At 38.1% G+C, this 23,780-nt stretch overlaps 1 protein-coding gene across 2 annotated transcripts in view; it reads right to left on the bottom strand.

Annotated features, from left to right (window-relative positions):
• sema5a (sema domain, seven thrombospondin repeats (type 1 and type 1-like), transmembrane domain (TM) and short cytoplasmic domain, (semaphorin) 5A) overlaps positions 1-23,780 on the bottom strand; it is a 136,479-nt gene that overhangs the window by 45,028 nt on the left and 67,671 nt on the right. For both annotated transcript variants that reach the window (XR_006008353.1, XM_041968953.1), the window contains exons 9-15: positions 21,737-21,872; positions 17,337-17,541; positions 14,351-14,558; positions 12,549-12,666; positions 7,996-8,177; positions 7,041-7,184; positions 1,270-1,417 (exon numbers count right to left, since the gene is read on the bottom strand). Coding sequence is in view for 1 of the 2 variants with exons in the window: in XM_041968953.1 (XP_041824887.1) it covers positions 1,270-1,417; positions 7,041-7,184; positions 7,996-8,177; positions 12,549-12,666; positions 14,351-14,558; positions 17,337-17,541; positions 21,737-21,872 (1,141 nt within the window). In the remaining variant the exon portion in view is untranslated. The remainder of the gene's footprint in view (positions 1-1,269; positions 1,418-7,040; positions 7,185-7,995; positions 8,178-12,548; positions 12,667-14,350; positions 14,559-17,336; positions 17,542-21,736; positions 21,873-23,780) is intronic.

Genomic DNA, 23,780 nt, shown 5'->3' with positions numbered 1-23,780 from the left:
CTCACTGAGCCACAGCACCTCTTCATACTGACAATACATCAAACATGGTGACAAACGGCAACAGTCAACAACAGGCTTTCCCTTTTGCGGAGCAGCAGCGAGGTGATGGGATTCCCTTTGGCTCGCCAGCATTCTTTTCCTTTTGCTAGAGAAACGTCACTGCGATGTTTGCCAAGATGATTCAGTCAAGATATGGCTGCTGTGCCATGACAGAAATAAGACAGCTGCCAAGACATGGACGTATGTGTGTATTAGTGGAAGAAAATTGATAGGTGCATGAATAGAGACAGCAGATGGTATAGTCTGTCTGCTGAATTGCTACATAATGAGAGGTCAGACTTTTCATTTTGTGGTTTTCCTGCTACTAATAGTGTTATGAGCAATTATCAGATTGTATATGTGCTCTTGAGGTTGTGTGGGATGTTGTATGATGTTGTCAGTTCAGTATTTAGTTTTAAAACGAGCCATTACACAACCTGTGAGATGGGCTTTTTCAGCTATATACAATGTGGGTCAGTCAACGCTTTTTCAGCAATTTACAGATTTCATCCAATATCACTCTAATTTAACAAACTGAAAGCCCGCATCCACTCATTTATTCCTCTTGCAGATTGTGTAGCACAGGCACACAATTATAACCTTACATCTAAAGCCTGCATTTTTACAGTTAAAAAGATCAGCTTTGTGTTCAAACCATTGAAAATTCAAAATCGCAAAAAAAAAAAAAAAAAAAAAAAAAAAAAACTGAAAAGAAATCCACAAACATACAAAAATACACTTCAAGGATCCCATGCATCCACAAGGCCCTGACCCATATTCTTTAATCCAATTCCAAGAGGGACACAAGAAGCTATCGTGTTCGTTTTTTCTCATTCTTACCCAGACTGGATGGGAAAAAAATAACACCCAAAATAACACAAGTGTCACATCATTCTATCATTGCGGCTCATATTTCAACACTTCGTTGCATCATCTGTGCAGCAGAGAAAGCTTTGTGGCAGAGAATAAGCCTGTTCATATTTGGAGTGATTACTGTGTGTGTGTGTGTGTGTGTGTGTGTTTGGCATTAAATGGGTCTTGGTAATAAATCTGATGTGCTTCTGCCACTGTTTAAATATAGCCAGGGGATTTGGTCATGCTAGATGTTCCAATTTCATCACCACTGCTCATTACATCAAATAGTTTAGGCTGAGTTCCTCAGCAATGAATAGCCTGGGAGAAACAGATCAGGAGGGTGGTGCATGAAAGCTATCGTTTAGCATGACATACCTGACCACACCCAGGACAGTCGTTGCCGTTCTCACAGGTCCTGCGTCGTGACTGGATGCCTCCGCCACAAGGCACATTGCAGCGTTCCCATGCCGACCAGGCCGACCAGTAAACGTGCGGAGGGCAGGGCAAGTGTTCATTACAGTACCTAAGTTAGAATAGGAAAGATGGCAAAAGATGGTTTTAGTCCTTTACTTAAGTGTCACAGTAAACACAAGTTCGGCTCTGAAGAACTGAGGAAAAAAGAGAAATGAAGATAATAAATTAATAAATGCATAAATAAATTATACTTGGGTTTAAAATGGTCAGATACTGCATAAACATTGTGTATAAGTTACTTAAAGTTACAGTTTCTATAGGTTTAGTTGCTTTATTTGGGAATTCAGCTGCATTAACCACATTTAGTCATTACTGTTTGATGGTAACGATAAATAAAGGTAACATTCTGGAGCGTGTGCAGAATGACTTTGCCTGTTTAAGCCTAGTTATACCTTTACTTGCAGGACTGATTTGATGCGTGGTTTTGAGATCTTCATTACAATGTGTTTTCAGTCAGACTACCACATCAATATGCATTTTAAAAGTCCAGTTTTAGTCAGATTAACTAAATCAGCCAGCTGAAAGATGTTAGGCAGATAATCTTGAACGTAAAATAAAGCAATGCTAATCATCTTAGTTAATCCTGATGATTTAATGGAGTCATGCTGCCTCTTTCAGAGCTGGTGTCAAGTTTATGCACACTAACAAATATTTACCACATTAAGATGCAAGATGAGTCTGTCAAACTAAGTTTAGGTCTTATGTACAGATCATAAGCCAGCCTCTCTCTACACGAGAGACTGATTGGTGTAGCTGTGCAGTCAGTCATTATGCTGCTAAAGTGATGGTAAAAAAAGAAGAAAAAAAGAAAACATGGTGGCATCTGCAAAATACAAACTTCTTTTGGTGCTGTGGAAACAAGAAGGCTGAATGTTTACTAAAATAGCAGAAGCAAAAAAAAAAAAAAATTAAGATATAATGCGCTGAACATAATTTACCCTCAATAAACAACATTTTTTAGGTGGTCTGTGGACTTTCTACACAAGCAATAAATGAACAAATTAAAGTTAAAGCTTTCCAACCATCTCATAATTTAATCATCACTGAAAATTTGGCTTCTTCTGCCACCTAATTATTTTAATGGATGAAATCAGTTGAAACAGCTTTTTCAAAAATAGCTAATGCTTATCCTGCCAGGTAAACACACTCCACACACAGCAGCACCTACAGAACATGCCTTTACAGCAACATGTCAGGACAAACTAAGACAATGTCTTTTTTTCCCCCACACAAATAAGACATCTCCTCTCCAAGTTTAGAAAGTTTCTCCTAACTTATAAATACACAAAACTCTTCAGAGGTTTTCTCAGACTTGTACTTTCTTTCCAGGTGAACAAAGAATACACTACTTTTTACAGTACAAAGTACTTTGTACCCCTGCTTCTTCCCAAGTGGTTACTGCAGCCAGTAGCAGAATATGCACTGTTTCTTTCTCTGTCTTCTGTTCACTGTGAAAAAATTAAATAAAAAATGCACACATCTTTTAAATCAGTTTGTGTGCATTTTATAATTCTTGAATTGGAGCATCTTTCCCACAAATTTTTCTGCATTAATAACATAAGGATTATACCAACAGTAAAAGACAAACGAACCACACAGAGTTATCTCTACAAAACAATAAAGCCTAACTTACTAAATCATATCTAACGCTCTTGGGTTTGTCTATGGAAAATCGAATAATGACTTTATCTGACAGTCAACTAAAATTAGAAGTGAAGGGCACTAAAGACGCCCCCACATGACTGAAATGTTGCCACTGAAATGGAAAAGCTACAAAACAATTGGACCACAAGACCAGGATGTCTGAAAAGCTCCACTAAACTTTACTGAAAACAAACTTTTACAAATGCAGTATGTGTCTTTGATGTGGCCCCGGAGTGCAGAGGACACTCTGAATAGGCCTGAACATGCGAGTGAATCATGCCACCAGAGACCCTGCCAGCGGCATATGTCTGTGCCAATGTTGCTTAAAAGTACAGCTAAGAAAATTTCATCCCAAGTCTTAATGAATGTGCATATGCAGTTTGCATAATTCATTGACACGGCTTATTAAAGAAGCCACAAAGACGCATGCATCATCTCTAATTACATCGTTTTACCAGACAGTATTACTGCGATGTCTAAAATACTTTAATTACTCGTCCTCATTAGACATTAACAACAGACAATTGCTAGGCTTATTAGAGCCATATAGTTTATTTTCTAACTTTTACACAAACTATAAAATTGCTTTTATTACTATTTTGCTATTTTGTAATGGCATTGGCTTTTGAAGAAAACTAAGATTTCTTTAAATAGCTTTGAATTCATACCCTGTCCTCTTTCAGCTCAGGCTGAATATTTCTTTTGTACTATCTGCAAATACCCTGCCATTGTCCATGGCAAATCAAAGGCTGCATGCTGTACACCCTGGATGTAAAAATCCTCAGCAGCGCGCTTCTTTCCACTTTCGCTAATCTGCATGTTTGTAGTTGGGTGTTATAGAGGGGAGGAGGAGTACGAAGAAGTCAGGACAAGCATGGATTACAATACTGCACATGTCCGAGAGAAGGATAAAGATTCACAGACACTCACTCACGTTAACATAACACATAATATCCTTGCTGCACCACAACACTATAAAGAAACATCTGTGATCAATGCTGCAGAGATTATTTTGCATTTGAAAATTATCATCGCGCGCAGTAATCATGCAACTGAGTGGCTGTGCTTTGTCTTATCTTAGACTTTTTTTTTTTCTTTCCAAAACACACAGAGCTGATCAGACTAAAATGAGGCTAATTACCCGCTATAGGCTGAGTAAGCAGTGTGGACGCTGTCAGTGTGCTAAGGGAAATACCAACAGAAGGTTCATAAATGCAGGCATTAAGTATCCAGATTTAAGCCTGTAGCGCTGCTGTGTACGGTTGGTTTCATAGCATTTGCTTCATCTTTAGAGACCCAGTCTTCTGCAAACAATCAGGGACAAAACTTATTGCAGGCTTGTTGGATAATAGGGCATAAAAAAATACAGAGTTGTAAAAAATTTGTTTTTTACAGAGTTTAATTTGCCCTTGGCTTTTTTTTTTTTCTTTTTTTTATGAGCACATGTCATCACATTTATGTATGAACATAAGGTCTGTGCATTAATCTGAATAGGGATACTTGAGGCAACTGTGGAGGAACAAAGTGTGCAGTGAGCCTTTAGTGACGGTCTTTGAAAGGAACCCTATGCCCCATGAAACAAAAGCTTCTCACAACATTAAAAGAATCATTCACACCACCAGACAGAGAGCCACTGCTTCTGTAAAGGCGAGTTCACCTATTTCACACGTGGGTAACTGTAAACAACAGATGTGGAAGGTTTTTGATGCCGATACAAAGGCTGAGCACCAAAGTTTTTTGAAGCCACAGCAGTGAACATTCCTGATACACCTGGATACGCTTCTTGCGTGCCTTTCTAATTCTTTGTTTTCTCTGACTGCTCTAATCTTAAAAGGTCAAATACTCAACAATTCTTATCCTGCCTCTACATCCTGATGAAATCTAAAGCAACGTCTTAATTCTTTTAGGAGGTTGTAGGTTAAAATAATCTGTAGTATTATTTTATAGGGTAAAGGATTATTAATTAGTGTCCCTAGGTGTGGACATCCCAGTTAGTTCACCCAAAGGTAAGACGACGCAATGCCCAATGAATTCTAAGCCCAATGACTGTGTTTCAGTCAGACAGGTTTCAGTTAGCATGGAGGGTCTTTACACCCTGCAGTCACTGAGTCAATCATCAACTCTTTATAAACCAAAATATTCTAGAATCAAATGTTAGGCCTGGCTGGTAAAGCTTTGCTAATATTTGTTCATGTAACAGGACAATGATCCCAAGCACAGCAACAAATACACAAAAAATGAGTGAAAAAGAAAAGAATCAAGATGTTGTAATCACAAAGTTCAGACTCCAAGGTGACTTAAAGAGAGCTATACATAAATGACTACAAAACTTGATCAATCAAAATTTAAAGTGGGGGGAAAAACATTCACAATAATTTGAGACTAATAGAGTCATACAAAAACCAGCTAGTTAGCACTTTGAGATCTGCTTTACAAATGCAAATAATTATAATTAGCTTCAGCAAGCTATAGCTTTACATACTAATGCAGGATGAATAAATAAATAAAATAAACACTGTGACATTTATACATGAACAAAAACTATGTCAAACTTCAGACATCAGCAATTGCATTATAGTGTCGCCATCTTTGTTGTCAGATGTGACATGCAGGACATGGTTCTGAGCGAGACCTTCCTTGTCCAATGGATGACTCATCTATCTTTCAAAATAGCCTGGTCCATAAAGCCTTAATACAATTTAGAGGGGGTTATATAAGTATTCACCCATGTGCAGCTGTTATTGAGGGGCTATTTAGCCATAAAAAAAACAAAACTGTTTTATCAGGTTATGAGATTGTTTATGTCTGTTGGGCATTTTAACAGGATGGATATGTGGAGTAAGATCTGTGGATATTGCTATTTTCTACATTGGCTTCATTTTTCAACTCAGCTGCAATTTGACACACACACCCACACGCATACAAAGCCTCCCCTCCTTTCACTTCTTTTTCCAGTACTCAACTGTCTCCTGTCCAAAAACTGGCTTAACGTGTTTCAAGATAGCAGTTAGTAAGAGCTAGTAAGGCTATTGACAGAAATTAGATAAAAGCTCTTAGAAAAAAAATTGAGGGGGATGGCAAAATATGCTGTTATCCTGCTGTGGTCTCGAGTGCCAGTCAGCTGTTTTCTTCTGAAACTGGTCACCCTATGTACTGTATTTTCCACATTGCTCCAGAAGGAGACATAGTCCTTGACTGGGTCGCTCCTTGTGAAGCAACAATAATTAATGGGAGGTTTGAGGAAAAAAATAGGTAATAAAAAAAGTGAGAAGACAAGAAGAAAATTGTGTAATTTAGGAATAATTCTTAAGGGTAGTTTTCAATTACTTATTGTACAAGATTCTTTTTCTGTTGCTATGGTGACATCTTTGTACTCTCCGAACTGTTGCTATTTGTACTTTTTCTGCCTTGACCTCGTTTAACAGTGGGTGCATTAACACATGCCAGTCTTCAATAATAATGAAATACAGCCAGAGTTGTGTAATTTTTCAAACACAATGGAAGCTGTTGAAGGTTTTTCTAACTTCCTTTTCTAGTTTAGTGAACACTAGGCTGAACTTTCTCACAACCAGTACAAACCTAGGGGAAAAAACTCTTTCACACGACCAGAGCAAACTCAGAGGAAAAATAGCCAACTCCTGACCTTTTCTGCCTGTGCTGCTTTGTATGTCTTATTGGGTCTTTTCACGTGTTTTTATACATTTTTTTCATACCTTGAAAGTTGCTTGGACACCATACAAACATCTTTAAAAGGACGATTATTCTATACCAAAAGCTTCTAAAGTTTCAAAACGTAGACTCGGCCTGTGTGTGAAAGCCAGATAATTACCCGAGCACAGACCTATCCCACTCATTCTTTAATTGGCTGTCATATAGTTGGCCAAAAGAAAGGGGGGGGAGGGAGGCAAAATTCCTGTCGGCAGGTTGCAAATTGAGGAAGAAAATAGTTATTTATTCATTGTTTTTAGACTGAAATATCCCCATACAGCAAGAATGCATAGTATGAATATTATATCTGAGTTATTTACCTCTCCTCGCGGTTCTGGCCCACACACACTCGCCCGCCGTGACGAGGGGTCGGGTTGCTGCAGGAGCGCTGACGCACCTGGAAGCCGATGCCACAGCTAGTGCTGCAGGGAGACCAGACGGTCCAGGGAGTCCAAGCTCCGTTTCTATGGTGATACACAAAGAAACATCAGTCTGGGACTTCAATTGCAATGAAACTATAGACCTGAATATGAATTCTTAAACCTAAAAGAGTGGTTAGTTTGCACTGTGGCTTAAGTTTAGATCTGGAATTTAATTTATTTGCTGTTAAAGAAGATCTAAATCTTCAACTGAGAATCCACTTCTTGTCACTGATTACTTCGAGATGCACAAGACCAATATTTTTCACTAAAATCTAACCACAAGTCAACAATAAACCGATTATTTTGACTGAAAGCATGGCATATGAAGAAAGAACCATGAAATTGGACTCATAACAAAAACAAAAACACACTACGTAACTGTGTTATAACTTTCTCACAGTAAACAAAAATGTGCTGTTTTTTACAGTGACTGATTTATAGAACATTAAGTAACGCCACCCAGTATGTATTTAGCATTTCTCTGAGAGATTTATGACTCTAAGAACGATTACCCAACTAAGAAAAATGTCCTTTAAAAGCATTTTCTCAGTCATGAAAGAATGTGTTCATGCGCCCTGATTAGCAGGCAGAAACCTTAACTCGGAGTGTTAAAGCTTATAATGAGAGGGTGCAAAAAAAAAACAAGACCCATCAACACTTGTTATCTCTAAGTAACTGACAGCTAAAATGAGCACTGAACAATTTACAGTATGTGGATACTGAATGAGTGGATGCAAAAGCAGGGAATAAATCAACTACTTTCATACTTCTCTTCCTTAATGCTTCGATGCAGACAGAGATCTGCATAAAAATAGACATTGATCATTAAAAATGTTAGACTAAAATAATATACCTGGAGCAATTAGCGACTTCAACACTGATCCCATAGCACCGCTGGCCACCACATTGAGGGGTGGGGTTATCACAAGCCCGTGTCCGACACAGACAGGACCCTGCGCTGCCTCCATCATTATGGCTACACATGGACCAGCTTGACCAGGCACCAAATCCTCCATCGACTGTCACATTACGGACCTGTAAGTGACAAAAAAAAGGAACAAAAATAAAATATTTGTATTGAATGGCTTTTCTCAGAAACTGATCGTGCCTCAGTGATGCTCTCAGAAATGTGTTGCTCTGGGAGACGCAACCCACGGGTACAGATGGATGGCAGCAGAAATCAATTTCCCTAAAACAGATTCAAAAATAACTATACTGGATCATCTACAGTACATCTAAAACTGTTCCGTTACAGCCTGCAAACATGAGGAAGATGCACAAAAATTGCTGGAAAATATAATGACATTCCAAAATGAGAGAAGAGAGAATCACAATGGTCACATTCACAGGACAGAAATATGAGAAAATAAAGTAGCTTCATAAATGAATAGTGAAAGCAAGACAACATCTAACAAGAAAGCTCAGATATTGCAGCAGCAATGAATTACAAGTGATATTCGAGGCATACGAGCTGAATACAAGAAAAAAAAGCATCATTGAGAGATTCAGGGCAGTGGATGATATGAGCCATGTCACTGCTACATTTCAGGGCGATTTAAAAGAATGCAAAGAGCACTTTCACACTAGGAGAAGAGAAACCGATCATCATCTGCTTTGGCAGAAGCAGAATAACGTCTGGCCTCCCCTCTCACTGGTAATTGAACTCTGCCGTGTGCCTAAATGGGGAACGCTTGGCTGAGACAGACAACATCTGCAACAATGGACGGCCTAGGAAGCAAACAATTCTACAGAGACAGCCAATAAAGCATATTTGCAGTTTCATTCAGGCTGAGACTCTAAACGATTTGGTATTGGTGTGTTTTCTGTTCAATAAATATTTCATGCTTCATAGCTTTCATTAAAAAGATTAATGTTAAATAAAATATTTCTGTTCTATTGATATGTCTGTTCTTTATTTAATTAAAATGACAACACAGAAGAGAAAACAGTAGAAAGGGGATAATAGCTCAAATCCCAAGAATGATGATTATTATATTATATTATATTATATTATATTATATTATATTATATTATATTATATTATATTATATTATATTATATTATATTATATTATATTATATTATCAATAAAAACAAAAGGCATCTGCTTTGTTAATTAAATTGCTTTACTAAACAAACTAAATTTGTATTACTTTTAAATGAGCCATTTAAATCTATTAGTGGAATGAGTTCTACTACACAGGAGGATGGTTCTATTACTGCTATAAAAAGCAGACACAGAAGAAGAACATGGTTGTTGGTTCTGTCTTGTGAGAGGTTTGAGGGCACATATTTGGGAAATGTAGCATCATGCTTTTGAAGTAACGCAAGAAATGGAAACATGCCAACAGGCCTTGTCACAGAAGCATAAACAATGCAAGGTGGGGGGATAGGCGATGGCAGAAAAACAAAGAAAAAAGATTTGCAGCTTTTTCCCACATGGTAATAGCTGAAGAACAGATTTCTTTGTTGTGACACTGAGTCATTTGTTTTCTCCTCAACAGGTAACTTAGCTTACTGATATAGTGGGTGGATGACATTTAAAACAGCTGCCATCTCTAATTTGACTTTTTGACGTTAGAAAGTGTTATATACTGATGCTTATGCTCATGTGAAATCTTATAGAACTGTGATTATGACCTTCTCGAACATTAGTTAAACAAGATTTTTCTTATTTCTGTACATACGTGAGACTGTACTGACAGATGGCATTTGTTAATAGGTTGGTGAAGTGTATCTTCTGTCTCTGCCTACACACAACATGACTCAGTGTTCAAACCCTTGACTGGGCTCCAATTCCAGACTACCACTTTGGAAAAGTACTCAGCAGAGCAGACACTCACCCAGTTTAGCCTTGAGAAGTGTGAGTGGACTCATACGGAGTGAAACTATAACTGTGAAAAAAATACCACTTCTTGTTTTTCAGTTTTCACATCTCGGCAGAGAAATGTTGGGAACACACAATTTTCTTGTTGGTCTGACCTCAAACTTCAAACTGTTTGGCCATTTTTAAGCATATGCAAAGTCATTACCTCCACAGTTAATTCATGCATTCTCTCTCAGTGGACTATATCTGGTTAGACCGTGGTGTGTTACCAAAATTGCTCCTTTTTAATTAAATGTAGTTAGAAATTATTTTGGAACCACAAGGTTTTGATGATAGTTTGATGATCTAGATCTAGACAGTTTGACCATCCATCCATCCATCCATCCATCCATCCATCCATCCATCCATCCATCCATCCATCCATCCATCCATCCACATCCATCCATCCATCCATCCATCCATCCATCCATCCATGTTAAGTCCATTGCAGGGCTACTGGAACCTATTCCAGCTGCTACTTGGCCAGAGGCAGGATGCACTCACTCCTAGGGAGATTTTAGTAACAGTAAGCTAACATACATCTTTTTGGACTGTAAATTTGATAGAGATAATTTAAACTAATTTAAACTCTTTTTTTCACTTTCAAGAATTTGGACAAATAAAGTCACATAATAACTATACAACTTTCAGTTAGGAGACTTAAGGCAAAGCCAGGCTAGCTGTTTAAACTCATTCGTTATTCTAAGCTAAGCAAACAGTGCCCCAGCTCCCGCTTTATATTTAATCAACAGACATGAGAGTGGTATCAATCTTCCTGTCAACCTTTTGCCCGCTAAAGCAGATTTTAGATAACAAAATAAATAAATACATAGATGAATAAAAATAAAAAAACAAAAATCTTTCAAAATTATGTACTAAAGCAGCACAGCTAAGCTAACTCTTTCAAGCTAATGTTTTGATGAAAGCATGACTTTATCCGTTGAAACACAAAAATGCTTTTTTTTTTTTTATCTCTTCCTATCCATAGCAAAAGAAAAAAAGTGGCTGCATACTCAGGGGCTTGAGAGCCAAATTTTCCTCTAAATGTGAGGTGTTCAGAGGCACACAGCACTTTTGGATGTGACTAGGTTGAAAATTATGTTCATAAAACACTGAAACAGGCAGAGCCATCTCGAAATTGGCAGGCTCACCACCCCCTTAATGTTACTCTCAATTTTGTGCATGGTAAAATAGAAGACAGAATTGGTTTTGCTAATGAACCTGCAGTTGGAGGTGAATGGCAGAGACAACATTTTTGATCATACCAGGAGAACATGCCGTTCCCTTAAAGTCAAGTTGTTCAGTCCCCAAATGCTTAATGTTTGCAGGGATATGTTTCTCAGGCTGGTTTTAGTTGTTGTTGCTTGTAAGTCGCATCCAAGAACAGATGAATATTAGGTTTATGCATAAAGGGGAGCAAACATGGAGTTTAAGTGAGGATTTTCAAAGTAAAGACAATAAAGAAATTTAATCATAATAAAATGAGCTACTATGAAGTACAATTCTGCTGAGGTAGGCTATGCCCTAAAATTCAATCAGACGTTCACAGAAGCACTCATACGCATTGATCTTTTACGTATTGAATAAAATGATCCAATACTATTTCTGTATGTGGCAAATGTATGCAAACCTTTGTGGTTATTGGTTAATTTGAAGTTAAAATAAGGCAAATGTTCTTAATCAATAAGCAGACATATATTTATAGGATACATTTCTGGTTTATCAGGAACACAAGGATATTACTAATAGCTTTAGGACTATAGGACTTCCTCATGCAAATCTGGCTAAAAAAATGTTTATAAAACCTTTTCTAAAGAGTCTGGAGTACACCAATCTATAGGCAATGCAATTAAAAGCCTTCCCATGAGTGGTCAACCAACAAAGGTAACCCCAAAGCAAGGTGTGTTATAGTTTATAGGGTCACAAACCAAGTCAGTGTTGTATTACTCTCATGTAGTCTTTTTAAAAATTAGATGCATAAGCCAGAAGCCTGGTAAAATATACTAATATAAGAACCTTATCCCATATGTATTTGAGTCTGTTTAGTTTAATCTGGGCTGAAAGAGCAAGCCATTACTAAGTAAACAATGACTTTGCAACTATACAAGTGAAATATAAAGGAAAAAGTCAAAACATTTATCTGTGAGCCTAATTTTATGGAAAAAAAATGGCTCATGTAGATCAACAAGGACCTTTTGGAAAACAAGTGGTCAAACTAAGAAAATGTTTTGGAATGACCCAATGAAACAGCTGACCATAACTTATGTGAGGACCCAGTTATTATATATATATAATTATTGCTGCAGAAGGCAGTGACTTCAGATACTGAAAGTAAAGATCAAAACTCACTCAAACGTACGATTTTGTACAATAAAACATATGAACAGTGTAATATTTTTTTGCCTCATTTGTTGAGCTGGATTCTCCTCATTTACTTTTAGTGAGAAAATGTAGGTCCTACTTATCCAGAAATATGAGAAGCTCTGAAATGTTTTATGCCTTACTTTATATGCACAGACCAGATAGCAACTTCATACTCACAGGGCATTTTGTTATGCTCTGCTCCCACTGGCTCATTCTGACACTTTCCTCCAGGGTGGTGCATTTCTTCAGCAACAGATCCCAACCACAGTACGGGTCCCTGGCTCCTACACAGGCTCTAAAAGGTGAGAATAGAATTTTCTATTAACCAACTTTTATTAACCTGTCAAATAAGTATACAGGCAGCTCTGCAATGTGAACCAACATAAAACCCAACCATCAGGTTGAAGAGGGAGATTACAGTGGAAGGTATAAGATGAGATGAAGGGAGAAATGATGTATGGAAATGTGAGAAATGGGAGAGATAAGATGGTAGAGGAAGGTATGAAAGTGTCAGAAGAGAGAGAGGAGCGAGAATAAGGAAAAGGAAGAGTCCATGAGAAGGGTGAACATAGTTTGAGGTGAGGACTAAATGGTGAATAGAGACAAAATGAATAAAGTGAGAAGCTGCATGTCACAAGTAAAGAGAGACACAAAAAGCAGAAGACATGCATTAGATAGCGTCAATGTCATAAAATGATGCCTTAATACAATGTGTTGACTGACTTTTCAGTTATCAGCCCAATAAATATTCATGTAAAGATATTTTAGTGAAGATAGCACGATCTGTCTTTTTCATATCTGCTGTAGATGGTTTAGTGCGTGCAACAAAAAGCCTGATGTTACTTCTTTCATAAAATACAAGTTTGGTGACAGCACAGTGACATATCTCTCAGCTGCAGGCGCTGATGCTGTCTGACATTCCTCTGCTGAAATGTAAAGTCTTTTTTTTGTTTTTCTTTTTGAGTTTCATAACAAGAGGCCAAGTGCAAACACAAACAATAGTGCTTACACAAGAAACACATGATCACAGCTAGCTGTGTGAAATTGCATAAAAAAAAAACTTGTGTTTGTCTGCACAGACAAGGTGACACAATGTCTGGGTGACTAACAAAAAGCTGACTGTATCTGTTAGGACAATGATAGCGGGGTTGAGGGGGGGACAGGAGAACAATACAAAAAGGGAGAAAGAACACGTCAGCACCTGTCTCTCAGGGAGCCTTAAGGGCTTTCCAGATTCTATACTAACCTTTAGTGAGCCAAACAGCCAAAGACAGAGACAGCCCTCTAATATTTCAAACGGGTGACTGTATAAGAAATGTCAGTGATGAACCCAGTAACTCTCCCTATGGCAACCAGTCACTCTTCATGGTATAATTTTTTTCATCTGTTTTATTTTAACTGACTTTTGTGAATTCTCATGAAAAAAAAGAGAGAAAGAATTAGGATGCGATGAGGCAGTGGCTGCAGCATACATAAGAGCAACAGCCGTAATATGAAGCTTTAAGTCTTCTGTGTAATCCAATAAAAGCTCATTGTGTGACAGATAAGAAAAGCAGGTGTTATTCCTCTTCTGTGTGCAGTGATGGATGGGATCTGAATCTTGTGGCGAATTCTCTACTTGGACGTCTGTCTCTGGTTTTCTTTGACAATATTTATTTCTTGATGGAAAGCATATCTGATAAAAACACAGAAATGCCACAGTTCACAGTACACAAGGCAGAAAGCACACGGGTCAATGGAAAGACAGCAAGACAGGCAGGGAGACAGTTTGAGGGCAGCCATGGGCACCTCCAGCGGCTTGGACAAAGCTGATTTGGAGGATTTTAAATCTCACCATAGGCCCCTGACTGGCACAAAGGCCTGGTACTCTCTGATAAAGAGGATCTTATAAAAGAAGAGGCTTGAAAACTTTGTTGTGAACACATTTGTTTTTGAGAGTCTTCACTGAGATTAATGTGTTTGTTTGTGCAAGTACTCACTCTCTGCTCTTGTGGTAGCTACATCTCTTGAGCGGGATCTTGATGACCTGGTCTCTTACACCCACATAAAGCTCGCTGCGGCTGTGCAGGATCAGCAGGCTTCGTATCGGCTGCCTCTTCCTAGGCGGGAACAACTCAATCTCCTCCAATAAGCAACTCCCTGTGGACTGGTTGAGAGGAGAAAGCACTTTCCTGATAGTACCGTAATCTGGAGGAGAGAGGGGAAAAGAGGGGGTATTTGATCACAAAGAGGAAGAAAGCGATCATCCACAGGAGGAGAGGTAAAGTAACTGAGAACAAAATAAAAGAGAAGTGGAGTGTCAAAAAAACAAACAAACAAACAAAAAAAAAACAACAAATAATATATGATGGATTTGCAAAACTTTACACAACGCAGTGTGAACCCCATGTGAACTACACAACAATCACTTCTTAACACAAGGGCTGTAAAATAATGTGCGCCATGCTTGACTACACCATCAATATGCAGTGCTGTAGATGCAACCAGGGAATTGATATGGCACCTGAATGCATGATGTCTGGCCTACTTTTCCTTAAGGGGATATTTTAGGGATGAAACCACTTTGCAGTTCTGAGAGAGAAAGAAAGAAGTGTGGCAATCCATGTCACTGTGAACACAACCTGACCTTTTACTTTGTGCAAGGCAGGCCCCGTGAGAAGCGGTTTGAGGCAAATTTTCTTCTGGGAGTGCTAAAACAAACATAATCTATTATACATGCAATCCTGTAGGCAAGGAAAAGTAATTAGGTGTACAACGGTGCCATAAGAAAAAGGGTGAAATGCTAATAGGTAACTTTAAGGCAGCATGTAAAAGTTAAGTTTTGCCTAAAGCAGTGTGGGCAATAATGAGATTACTTTTTCATGTAACAAGTAGTTTAAGGGACCCAGTTAGGCTCAATTGTTTTGTTTGATGTCTCACTCTTAGTTGTCTTAGGACAAACCAGTGTGTCATGTCAATTTCACATTCTCTATAGCTTCACAGTGAAAACTGGATTTATAGCGTGTTGCTAACCATGGCTAGCATTAGCTAGCTGTTGGTGGGCAAAAAACAATTCCAGAATTTCATGGCCTGGATCCGACAATGTTCTTGACTTGCATATATTATCTTATACAACACATATAGTTTTTGTAACAGTAAACAGTAGTGTTATTTGATAGTAATATGTTTGCTAAAACACTACTGTAGGCTGCTAATGCTAGATGATGGTTCACTGTTCTTGCAATACTGTGTATGTAGTGACCTTTCTAAACTGTGCTTCTCTGTCTTTATCCTAATCATAAAAAAATAGATGTATAAATGTGTGTTTATGTATATTTATGTAAGTCTAGAAGTGACTTTGGAATTGTTTCATGTATATAATCTGTAATGTGTATTTTCCATACCTTGCTCTTGAGTTAGTAATAGATTACATCTTTAACAAGTGATTTGCACATTTTAAATCATGTTGTGTACCTACTTAAACTGCTCTTTGATGAACTAGAAAGTTAAACTGCTTCTCCATTCATCAAAGTTCTGTTCACATTAACCTCAAGAAAAATATTTTGCCACAGGGCAGAGTGTATTAATGAGTGCTGTATCAAAATTTAGCAGTAATTTGCAACAAGCCACAAGGTAATACTAAAGAACCTCACACTTCAACATCTTTGGACTCCCAGTCAGAGGCATTAGGTTTTCCACCATGGCCCCAATCAGCAAGGTGCATTTAGGCGTTAATAACAGCATGTGATTAGGTACAGTTTGTGTGCTAGCCAATAGCCCTGGCAGTGTTTCAGATGTTTTCATTAGCGTCTGCTTAGTGTCTGGGGAACTTGCAGTGTGGGCAGCTCCAGTTCAGTGCTACATTGATCACAACACCAAGCAAACAATGAGCTGGGAGTTTTTGACAGAGATGCCAAGCACAAGCACAGTGAACTGGAACAAACTGTATGTGTGGTGTATTTAAGAAAAAGAGACTGAGAAAAAGAAAGGCTGTGTGTGTTGCACATATCACACAAGGATATGTAAGATGTCTTAAAATAACACTGGTTGTACAACAGAAGGATCATGTTGACATTTCCCAGTGGGCTTTTGGTACATTAGCACAGTGAAGTGGGTCACTACATTTGAATTCTGTTCGGTGCATCTGTTCATAATCCATATGCCCATATATCATAACACAGACTGTCAAACAGCGGTGTCTATCTGGTGACTTACTGATACTGTTCTCTACAGCTTGCCAAGGCTCACATCCCATATTGTTGCACCAGAATGATCAAACAATCTACCAATAACCAGACGGTGCCATGCAGCCTCATCAGACAGGGTGAAGGGTGCATATGTGTTATTGATCATCTATCTTCCTTCTTTCCATACACTGTTTCATGGTGTTTATGATTTCATGATGAGGAATTACATTGAAATGGCAGGTGGTGTGCTCTGTCCATGTATGCACCTTTGTGAATGCATGTGAGTTATGTGCATGTGTAGGCCATGTGGAGATAAAAGAGTGATCAATCTCACATCAGAGACAAAGCTTTGATGTCTACATGATGATAATACAAATCGATTGTTTTTATTTTTTTTTTGCAGGCACTTTCTTTCATGTGCAAAGTGAACTTCAAGTCCTTTAAGCCCCCATAGTCAACTATTTCTAGCTGTATAAGAAAGAATCAATGCGCACATTAAGAAAATGTATGCACTGACGAATAACTTAATTACACTAAAACATCAGCTATTCTACCTCTGCACAACTGTGTAGGTGTGTTTTAATCAGTCTACAGTTACAGTACATCAGCTTTTTTCTTTGTTTCTTTTCTAAACCACATTTCACCTAGAAAAACATAACTGTTCATGGCTGGGAAATTTTGCTTTTGGCATATTTAAGATGCCATAAAATTACATCAAAGCATGTAAATAAATGCATTTGTTGTAGTACAGTTACTAAAATACAAATAATGCATACAGAAAGCAATATAAAGCACTTACCAGTGGCCAAATAGATGATGTGGAATAGCATGTCTTTTCCCTGCACAACATCCACTGCCACATGTGTGAAGCGGACATTGTCCTCCATGAAGTAGGGCACGGGGACCACAGGCTGGACCACTTCATGCATCAGCAGAAACTTCTGAGCGTCTTGCAGGTTTCTTTTAGTCAGGTTCACATAAGAGCCAGAGTCGATGGTGCCGCACTGTGAGGGTGTGAAAGTTGGGAAAAATAGAAAGATTTGACTGAGCATATTGATAAAAGCCAAGCTCTTAGGGGTGGCAAGTTAATAAGCTTGAGATTTTTGTTGAGAGGAACCACCAGAGATGGAAAAGAGAGGGATTGAATGATTAAATGAACAAAGATTTAAAGTCAATTGCTGCCTCTTTGTGATGGTTTGCTATCCTCACAACCTTGAGGCTTTGTAGTCGACACACAGAGGCTGATGGAAAGAGACTGAATGGATGTTTGACTGAGCAAGTAGTTATCTCTTTTATTAGATTTTCACCTCATATGCATATATATTGCTGGAAAGTTTTAGGTTTTATAGATGCTCAAGTAAACCCAAGTAATCATATATATATATATATATATATATATATATATATATATATATATATATATATATAATTTTTTTAAATTTATTTTTAAAACAACAAAGTTGAATGCAATAATTTAGGAACGTAAAAACCACAGTGATATGGGAGTCACAAAATATAAAAACACTGATTTCAACACTATAAAATAATTTGCTTCCGTTTTTCTATTCTGTGCCCCTGTTCAGATTTTGGTGACTGAAACTGAGTTTGCGCCACGGCATCAGGCTACAATGCAAAATTTTTTATTTAACAGATACTTCTCAGGTTTCAGTAAGTAGAAAGAGGTCAATAAAGCAAAGTCTCCACAAATAGGAGTTCAAATAAACAGGAGTCAAAAGTGTGGTTTATATTTCTGTGCAATCGGACAATATGAACATCTTCTGCAAGCGTTTGCTTATAAATCAATTATTCATTTTTAACCTTTTAAAATATTGCTTTTCAGATTGTAATTGGTCTCAAAAATGATTTTTATTGAACAATGCTGTCAGAGCCAAGCTATATTATCTGGGCCAATGTAAAACTAACAAGCAAAGAATATATATTGCATCATTTTAGTTTGTGTTTTCTTGTCCAGGAAAACTGCATTTTTTTAGATACACCATGCGTCTGAATTGTGTTGTATTGATCAACATACTAAGTAAAAACCTATTTGAAAAGCTGAATGATGCTCGAAAACATAGCTGTTATCCCTAGCTTGTGAAAAACAGATGTTTTGGTAACATTTGGCACTTGCAGGAGAAGATAATGTTTTTTAATGTTGAAATATAAACTGTTTTCTCCACCAAGCTAAGTGGGACAAGGTGAAGCACAAAGCTTTCCCAGCTGAGAGCAAGCTGAGTAAAGCTAACCATGTGTGTTCCTCTCACTAAAACAGGTCCCAGTCTGGGGTTAGGATGGAGGATTAAGGGCCCTTTCACAAAGAATAGACCTCCATGAGCAGAGAAAACAAAAATAAGCCTTGCACGGCAATTAAACCAATCCAAATGACTGGTGTTGTTATAGTTATAGTATTGTATTGCTCCAGGCTAACCATACACAACCTCTTCATTCTGGTGAGACTGGACCTTGGGGTGGTGATTTGTTCCTCCTGACTAGCCACAGTAGTAACAACATGGACACTTTATACAGATCAATCCTTGGCCTTCGAAGGGCTGACAGATACGAATCATGAAGGGCTTCCCCAGGCTGCTAAATGGATCAGTGCCCTCGCTACATCATGAGATGGGAAACTAAAGCCCCAAAGGACTGGTAATTGCAAGACTGTGCATGTGCCACAAATGAGTATCCAGCTCATGGCAAAAAATTTGCTACATGTCTGTGGCGTGAAATGTTTAGTACATGTCTAAGGTTTCCTTTTGTGGTTTGTCCTTGCATTGAATGCATTTGTACCAATCCCAAAGCGTGTGCATGACTAAAATTTCTGCCACAGTGAGACAGAGGGAGTCGCTGACCACTGAGGGTCTATTACATCTGTGAATGCACAGAGAGATGGATGTTATGATTTTCTCAGCACAGTCAAGGTGAGGGACACAAGCATCATTTGGCTGAGGGCCCATCCAACACTCAGCTGTCTCCCCCCTCCATACCTAGTGCACCAGGCTCTGCCAGGATAATAAGTACCACTCAGAAATGTTTTACAGCACGTTTTTGCAAAATGGGCTTGTGCTTGAGATGCTTTTCTGGTAGCATGTCATTTTCTTTTTCACCCTTCGTTTCCTGGTTAACAGACATGTTGGTAAAATCTGATAATAAGCTGTATGATAGCACAAAATCTTATATGAAAGCAGAGAAAACTGCAATCTGAGAGGCAAATTTAACATATTTTTCTACATTTGAATGTACTGAATAAGGGATGCTTTTTTTTTACAGTAAGCAATTACAAAATGACGAAAACCTTTACAACACAGAAGGTATTAGCTCCAAATACACAATGAACATGACTCATAGCTTGAATAAACCCAGCAGGATCAATTGGTGTGATTCAAATAAATGAAGGGATTTTCTTTGCAGACAGACAGCGAATTAAGCTCTCAATCAATGACCAGTGTGTGAATGTATGCGTGTGTGTGTGTGTGTGTGTATTGAGTGGTGACTTCACAGTCATCATTATCCCTATGTGGCAGCTATAACCCTTTATCTTTATGGGTGTATTTGTGTACAGCAGATATGCATGTGGCCATAAGCTCTTACGGCAGCTGATTTCCTATAGGTGTTTGTTTATGTCCTCACATGTGTGAAAGTGTGTGTGCAGAAAGGGACAGAAAAAAAGACTATAAATCCTGTGCTCGTAAATCGAATCCTCCAACATTGACAAATGCTTGATGAAGATGTCACTGAAACCTAGATAAAGTGTGCATCGGTCCAGCAGTGGGGAGCAGCCATTGTGCCCGAACTTAAGTGGAGAGATGGGGACAGAGAGGAGGAACTGATCCGTGTTTATCCTTGAGGAACACAGCCATGTAAACACTGTGGTGCACAGAAACACCTTTGTGGTGCATCTATGGTAGCCTGAATAGTAAAAAAAAACTGTGGTCAGCTCTTACTAGATAGAGAAAATGAGTTTCCAAGAAGGTAAATGAATTTCACTCAACTAGCTGCTGACATGTAGATAAGCGAATGTGTGGGGACAAACAGTCCTATGTTGTGGATTGACTGGTGTGTGTGTATGTGTGTATTAAGCACACTATGACAGCTTGCATTTTTTTATGAGCATTCCATCCACTTTTTCTGCATGAGCAATGCCATTATAGATAATGCGTGTGTGTAACTTATTGATAGCAGACTCTTGCATCTGCTGGATGGACGGAAACACGATAGAGGGCCCATGACGAAAACCACATGTGGAACCGAGGCGCGTGTCACCCACTAGTAGCCAGATCTCAGAGGGAATTCAATCCCTCATGGAAGGCTGCATGGATTAACTCCCTCGCTATCTGCTAAGCCTGCAACAACTGAGAGCCACTTGTTCTGCTAATAAAACATTTCCTCTGTGTCGTCAGTATGGCAGGGAGCTTCAAATGAGAATAAGGTGTCTGGTTTTAGCATGAAGTATGTACATAAAGTACAGCTTGTGCAAAACAAGACTAGTTTATTAGGAGGGACTGCAGTTTAAACAACGTCGCTATAAGACATCTTTAAAGAATGAATGAGCCATCATAAAACACACTAGATTTTATAACGAGCAGTCATAATTTGTATGCTTGTGAGCAGAATGAGGTGTGATTGAAAGTGATAGGAAGTTCATATGAGTAAGGAGCTTCCTGGGACTTCAGTGTGTACTGATAATGGTGAATTATTTAGCAGGATACACATGCAGTGCACACACAACATGCATACATTTCCTGGGCTGCTTCAGCTGCACATATTTTATGACAGATTTGGCGATGTATTGATTCCAAATGACCTTAAGAATTAACAAGTGAGCTCCCCTAAGCCTTAGCTTACATGATTTATAAACTGCCTCACTGCCGTGCACATGTCCCTGCTAGCAGCACAGCATCAGGAATGGCAATGTTATCTTTTGGTCCAAAATGTATTGATCAAGATTGAAACTCCTCTGCTATGATTTTTTTTTCCCTGAGGATGACTTTGACACACTGAATCTCCAAATTAAAATGAAATGGAATTGCTGATTGAATCTATTTTTTTTTAGCTTAGATGGATGATCTATCAGCATTGTAACATTTTTAGCTCAGTGCAACATACATGGCTGTTACTACATTAGTTTAAATTCAGTGTTTGTGGTTTGTGCTTGTAGCTTAGTAGTAAAAACACTGAAAATAAATAAATAAGTTGTGTTACCTGAAAGTCTGGGTTGGGGTTGGGGTAGGGCAACCAGGCAGACCGTGAGTTTTCCTGGTACTTAAAAGGGCCGTTGAAAACCTGTGATATGGCACTGAGATTGAATGCACACACTGCAGATGCTGCAATGCTGTTTCTGAAACAGAAACAGAAAAAGGAGATACATTGAAGGGTGGGTGAGGAAATGGCAAAGAAGATGGGTGAAGAGACAGAGATAAGTGTTAGCAAACCAAACATAGAAAAAGTCATACAGCAGAACAAGCAGCTCGGATATATTTTGTTTTTAAAAAAGATGACCCTTGTATGTTTGCATCTTTAACACAAATCAAACCCCAAACAGACACAAATGTAAATTATTGGCATTATTCAATTATAAATCCAGCAGTAGGACACAATTAAGCTGCTCGGCTTGTCTGATTAACTGTTTCTCAAACCTGAAATACAGCTTTGCCTTTTTAAGCTGTCAGTTTCAACAAGTACTGGTCGCCTCCCTTGGAAGAGAAAGTAAAGAATGAGAGAATTAACTCAACTCAAACTGCGAGACTTGGGCGATGTGAATTATAATCCGGTGCAGCTGTTCATTAAACTCTGTGCCTGCAGGGGGAAATGTTTCCAATACCCTTCAAAAGACTTCTTTTTCAGCAATGCGAACGCATTGACCATAAAGAATTGATTGCTCAGCTTTAATAATGGTACGAGTCTGTGTGTGTTCATGGGCATACTTGTGTGAATGCTAAAAGAAGAAATAAATTGTGACAAAAAGCAGAGAAGGCTCTGATGTCTCTGAAAAGGAAAAATAACAATAAAAATAGTCCATGCATGACACTGATGTAGATATTAGGAGCAAATATTAACAAAGAAACTTTTAAAGGCCGAAAGCCAGTTTTTAAAAATTATGTAATCTAATAATTTATATAAAAATAAACTCAAATTCAGAGCAAACTTAAGATTTTGTTTTCAATTCTCAAATATGATTCATGAACCATTTTATATCCTGATTCATTGGATGTGGCATCAACACTCTTCCTCCAATCTGTTCACAAACTTACACCTAGTCCAGTGATCATATGATCGTATGCCTTTAGTATAATTTGTCAACATACAGTATAACGCAGTGATACACTTTACATATGAAGCTGGGTGTGGACATTTAAGACCTGAACAAAAAAACAAATGGAGATTGGGGTTGGCAGATGAGGAATTAAAAAAAAAAGTTCAGTCAAACAAAGAAACCTGATTCTGAAACTCCCATGTGAAGCTCCTGTGTGAGATTTTTCATTTCACATTTTAACTTCTTCATTCCTTTATTAATAGAAACTGCTTTTGGTTTTAGGTTTTGGCACCAAAATTAGAATTGAGGAAATGTTAATGCTGGTGATATCACATCTCTAATTTCATCTTTTACCTTTTGTTGTCTGTGGAAGTATGACTAGCATAATATACGTACACATCATTACACGGGTGCTTGTGCCAAAAAAGGGCAGAGCGTAATGTGTCTCTGTTTGTTTAGCAGAGCCATAAAACTTCTCTGCTATGATGGAAAGATGGACAGAAATGGTTCAATATTCTGAGGTGACTACATCTAATTGACAAAGAACAGAAGCAGATTGTGGATCCAGGCCATTAAAAGTGCAAATGGGTTCTTGCAAACCTCAAAGTCAGTAAAGTCTCTGAGGTTCCCACTTTGTTTCATAATGCAAAAACTGATTTTGTGGAATTAGTCTTTATCTGTAACAAAAGAAAAGCAAAATGTGCATCTGAGAAAATGCCTTTAAATGTATTTCCTTTGTAATGAAGCTGGTTTTCTCAATATAATGCTGAATGTCTATCAGACAATACAGAGTTGGAAATGTCTAAACATTTATTTTAAAAAATATTGTGGGGGGATATGATTTCTTAGATATATTTATTGATATAATCTGCATGGTTCAAGCTAACAATATCAGTTGTAATCACTGTCCCAAAGGTCTGACACTTGTGTCTTGTACTCTGTTTGCACAGAGTAAATGTAACACATCAGATAAACATCGCTCACTTCCATCAG

The sequence above is a fragment of the Melanotaenia boesemani genome, chromosome 18 (genome assembly GCF_017639745.1).
Source record: "Melanotaenia boesemani isolate fMelBoe1 chromosome 18, fMelBoe1.pri, whole genome shotgun sequence".
Lineage (NCBI taxonomy): Eukaryota > Metazoa > Chordata > Actinopteri > Atheriniformes > Melanotaeniidae > Melanotaenia > Melanotaenia boesemani.
The sequence above is the reverse complement of the archived record's forward strand: the minus strand, read 5'-3'. Positions and strand labels throughout refer to the sequence as shown.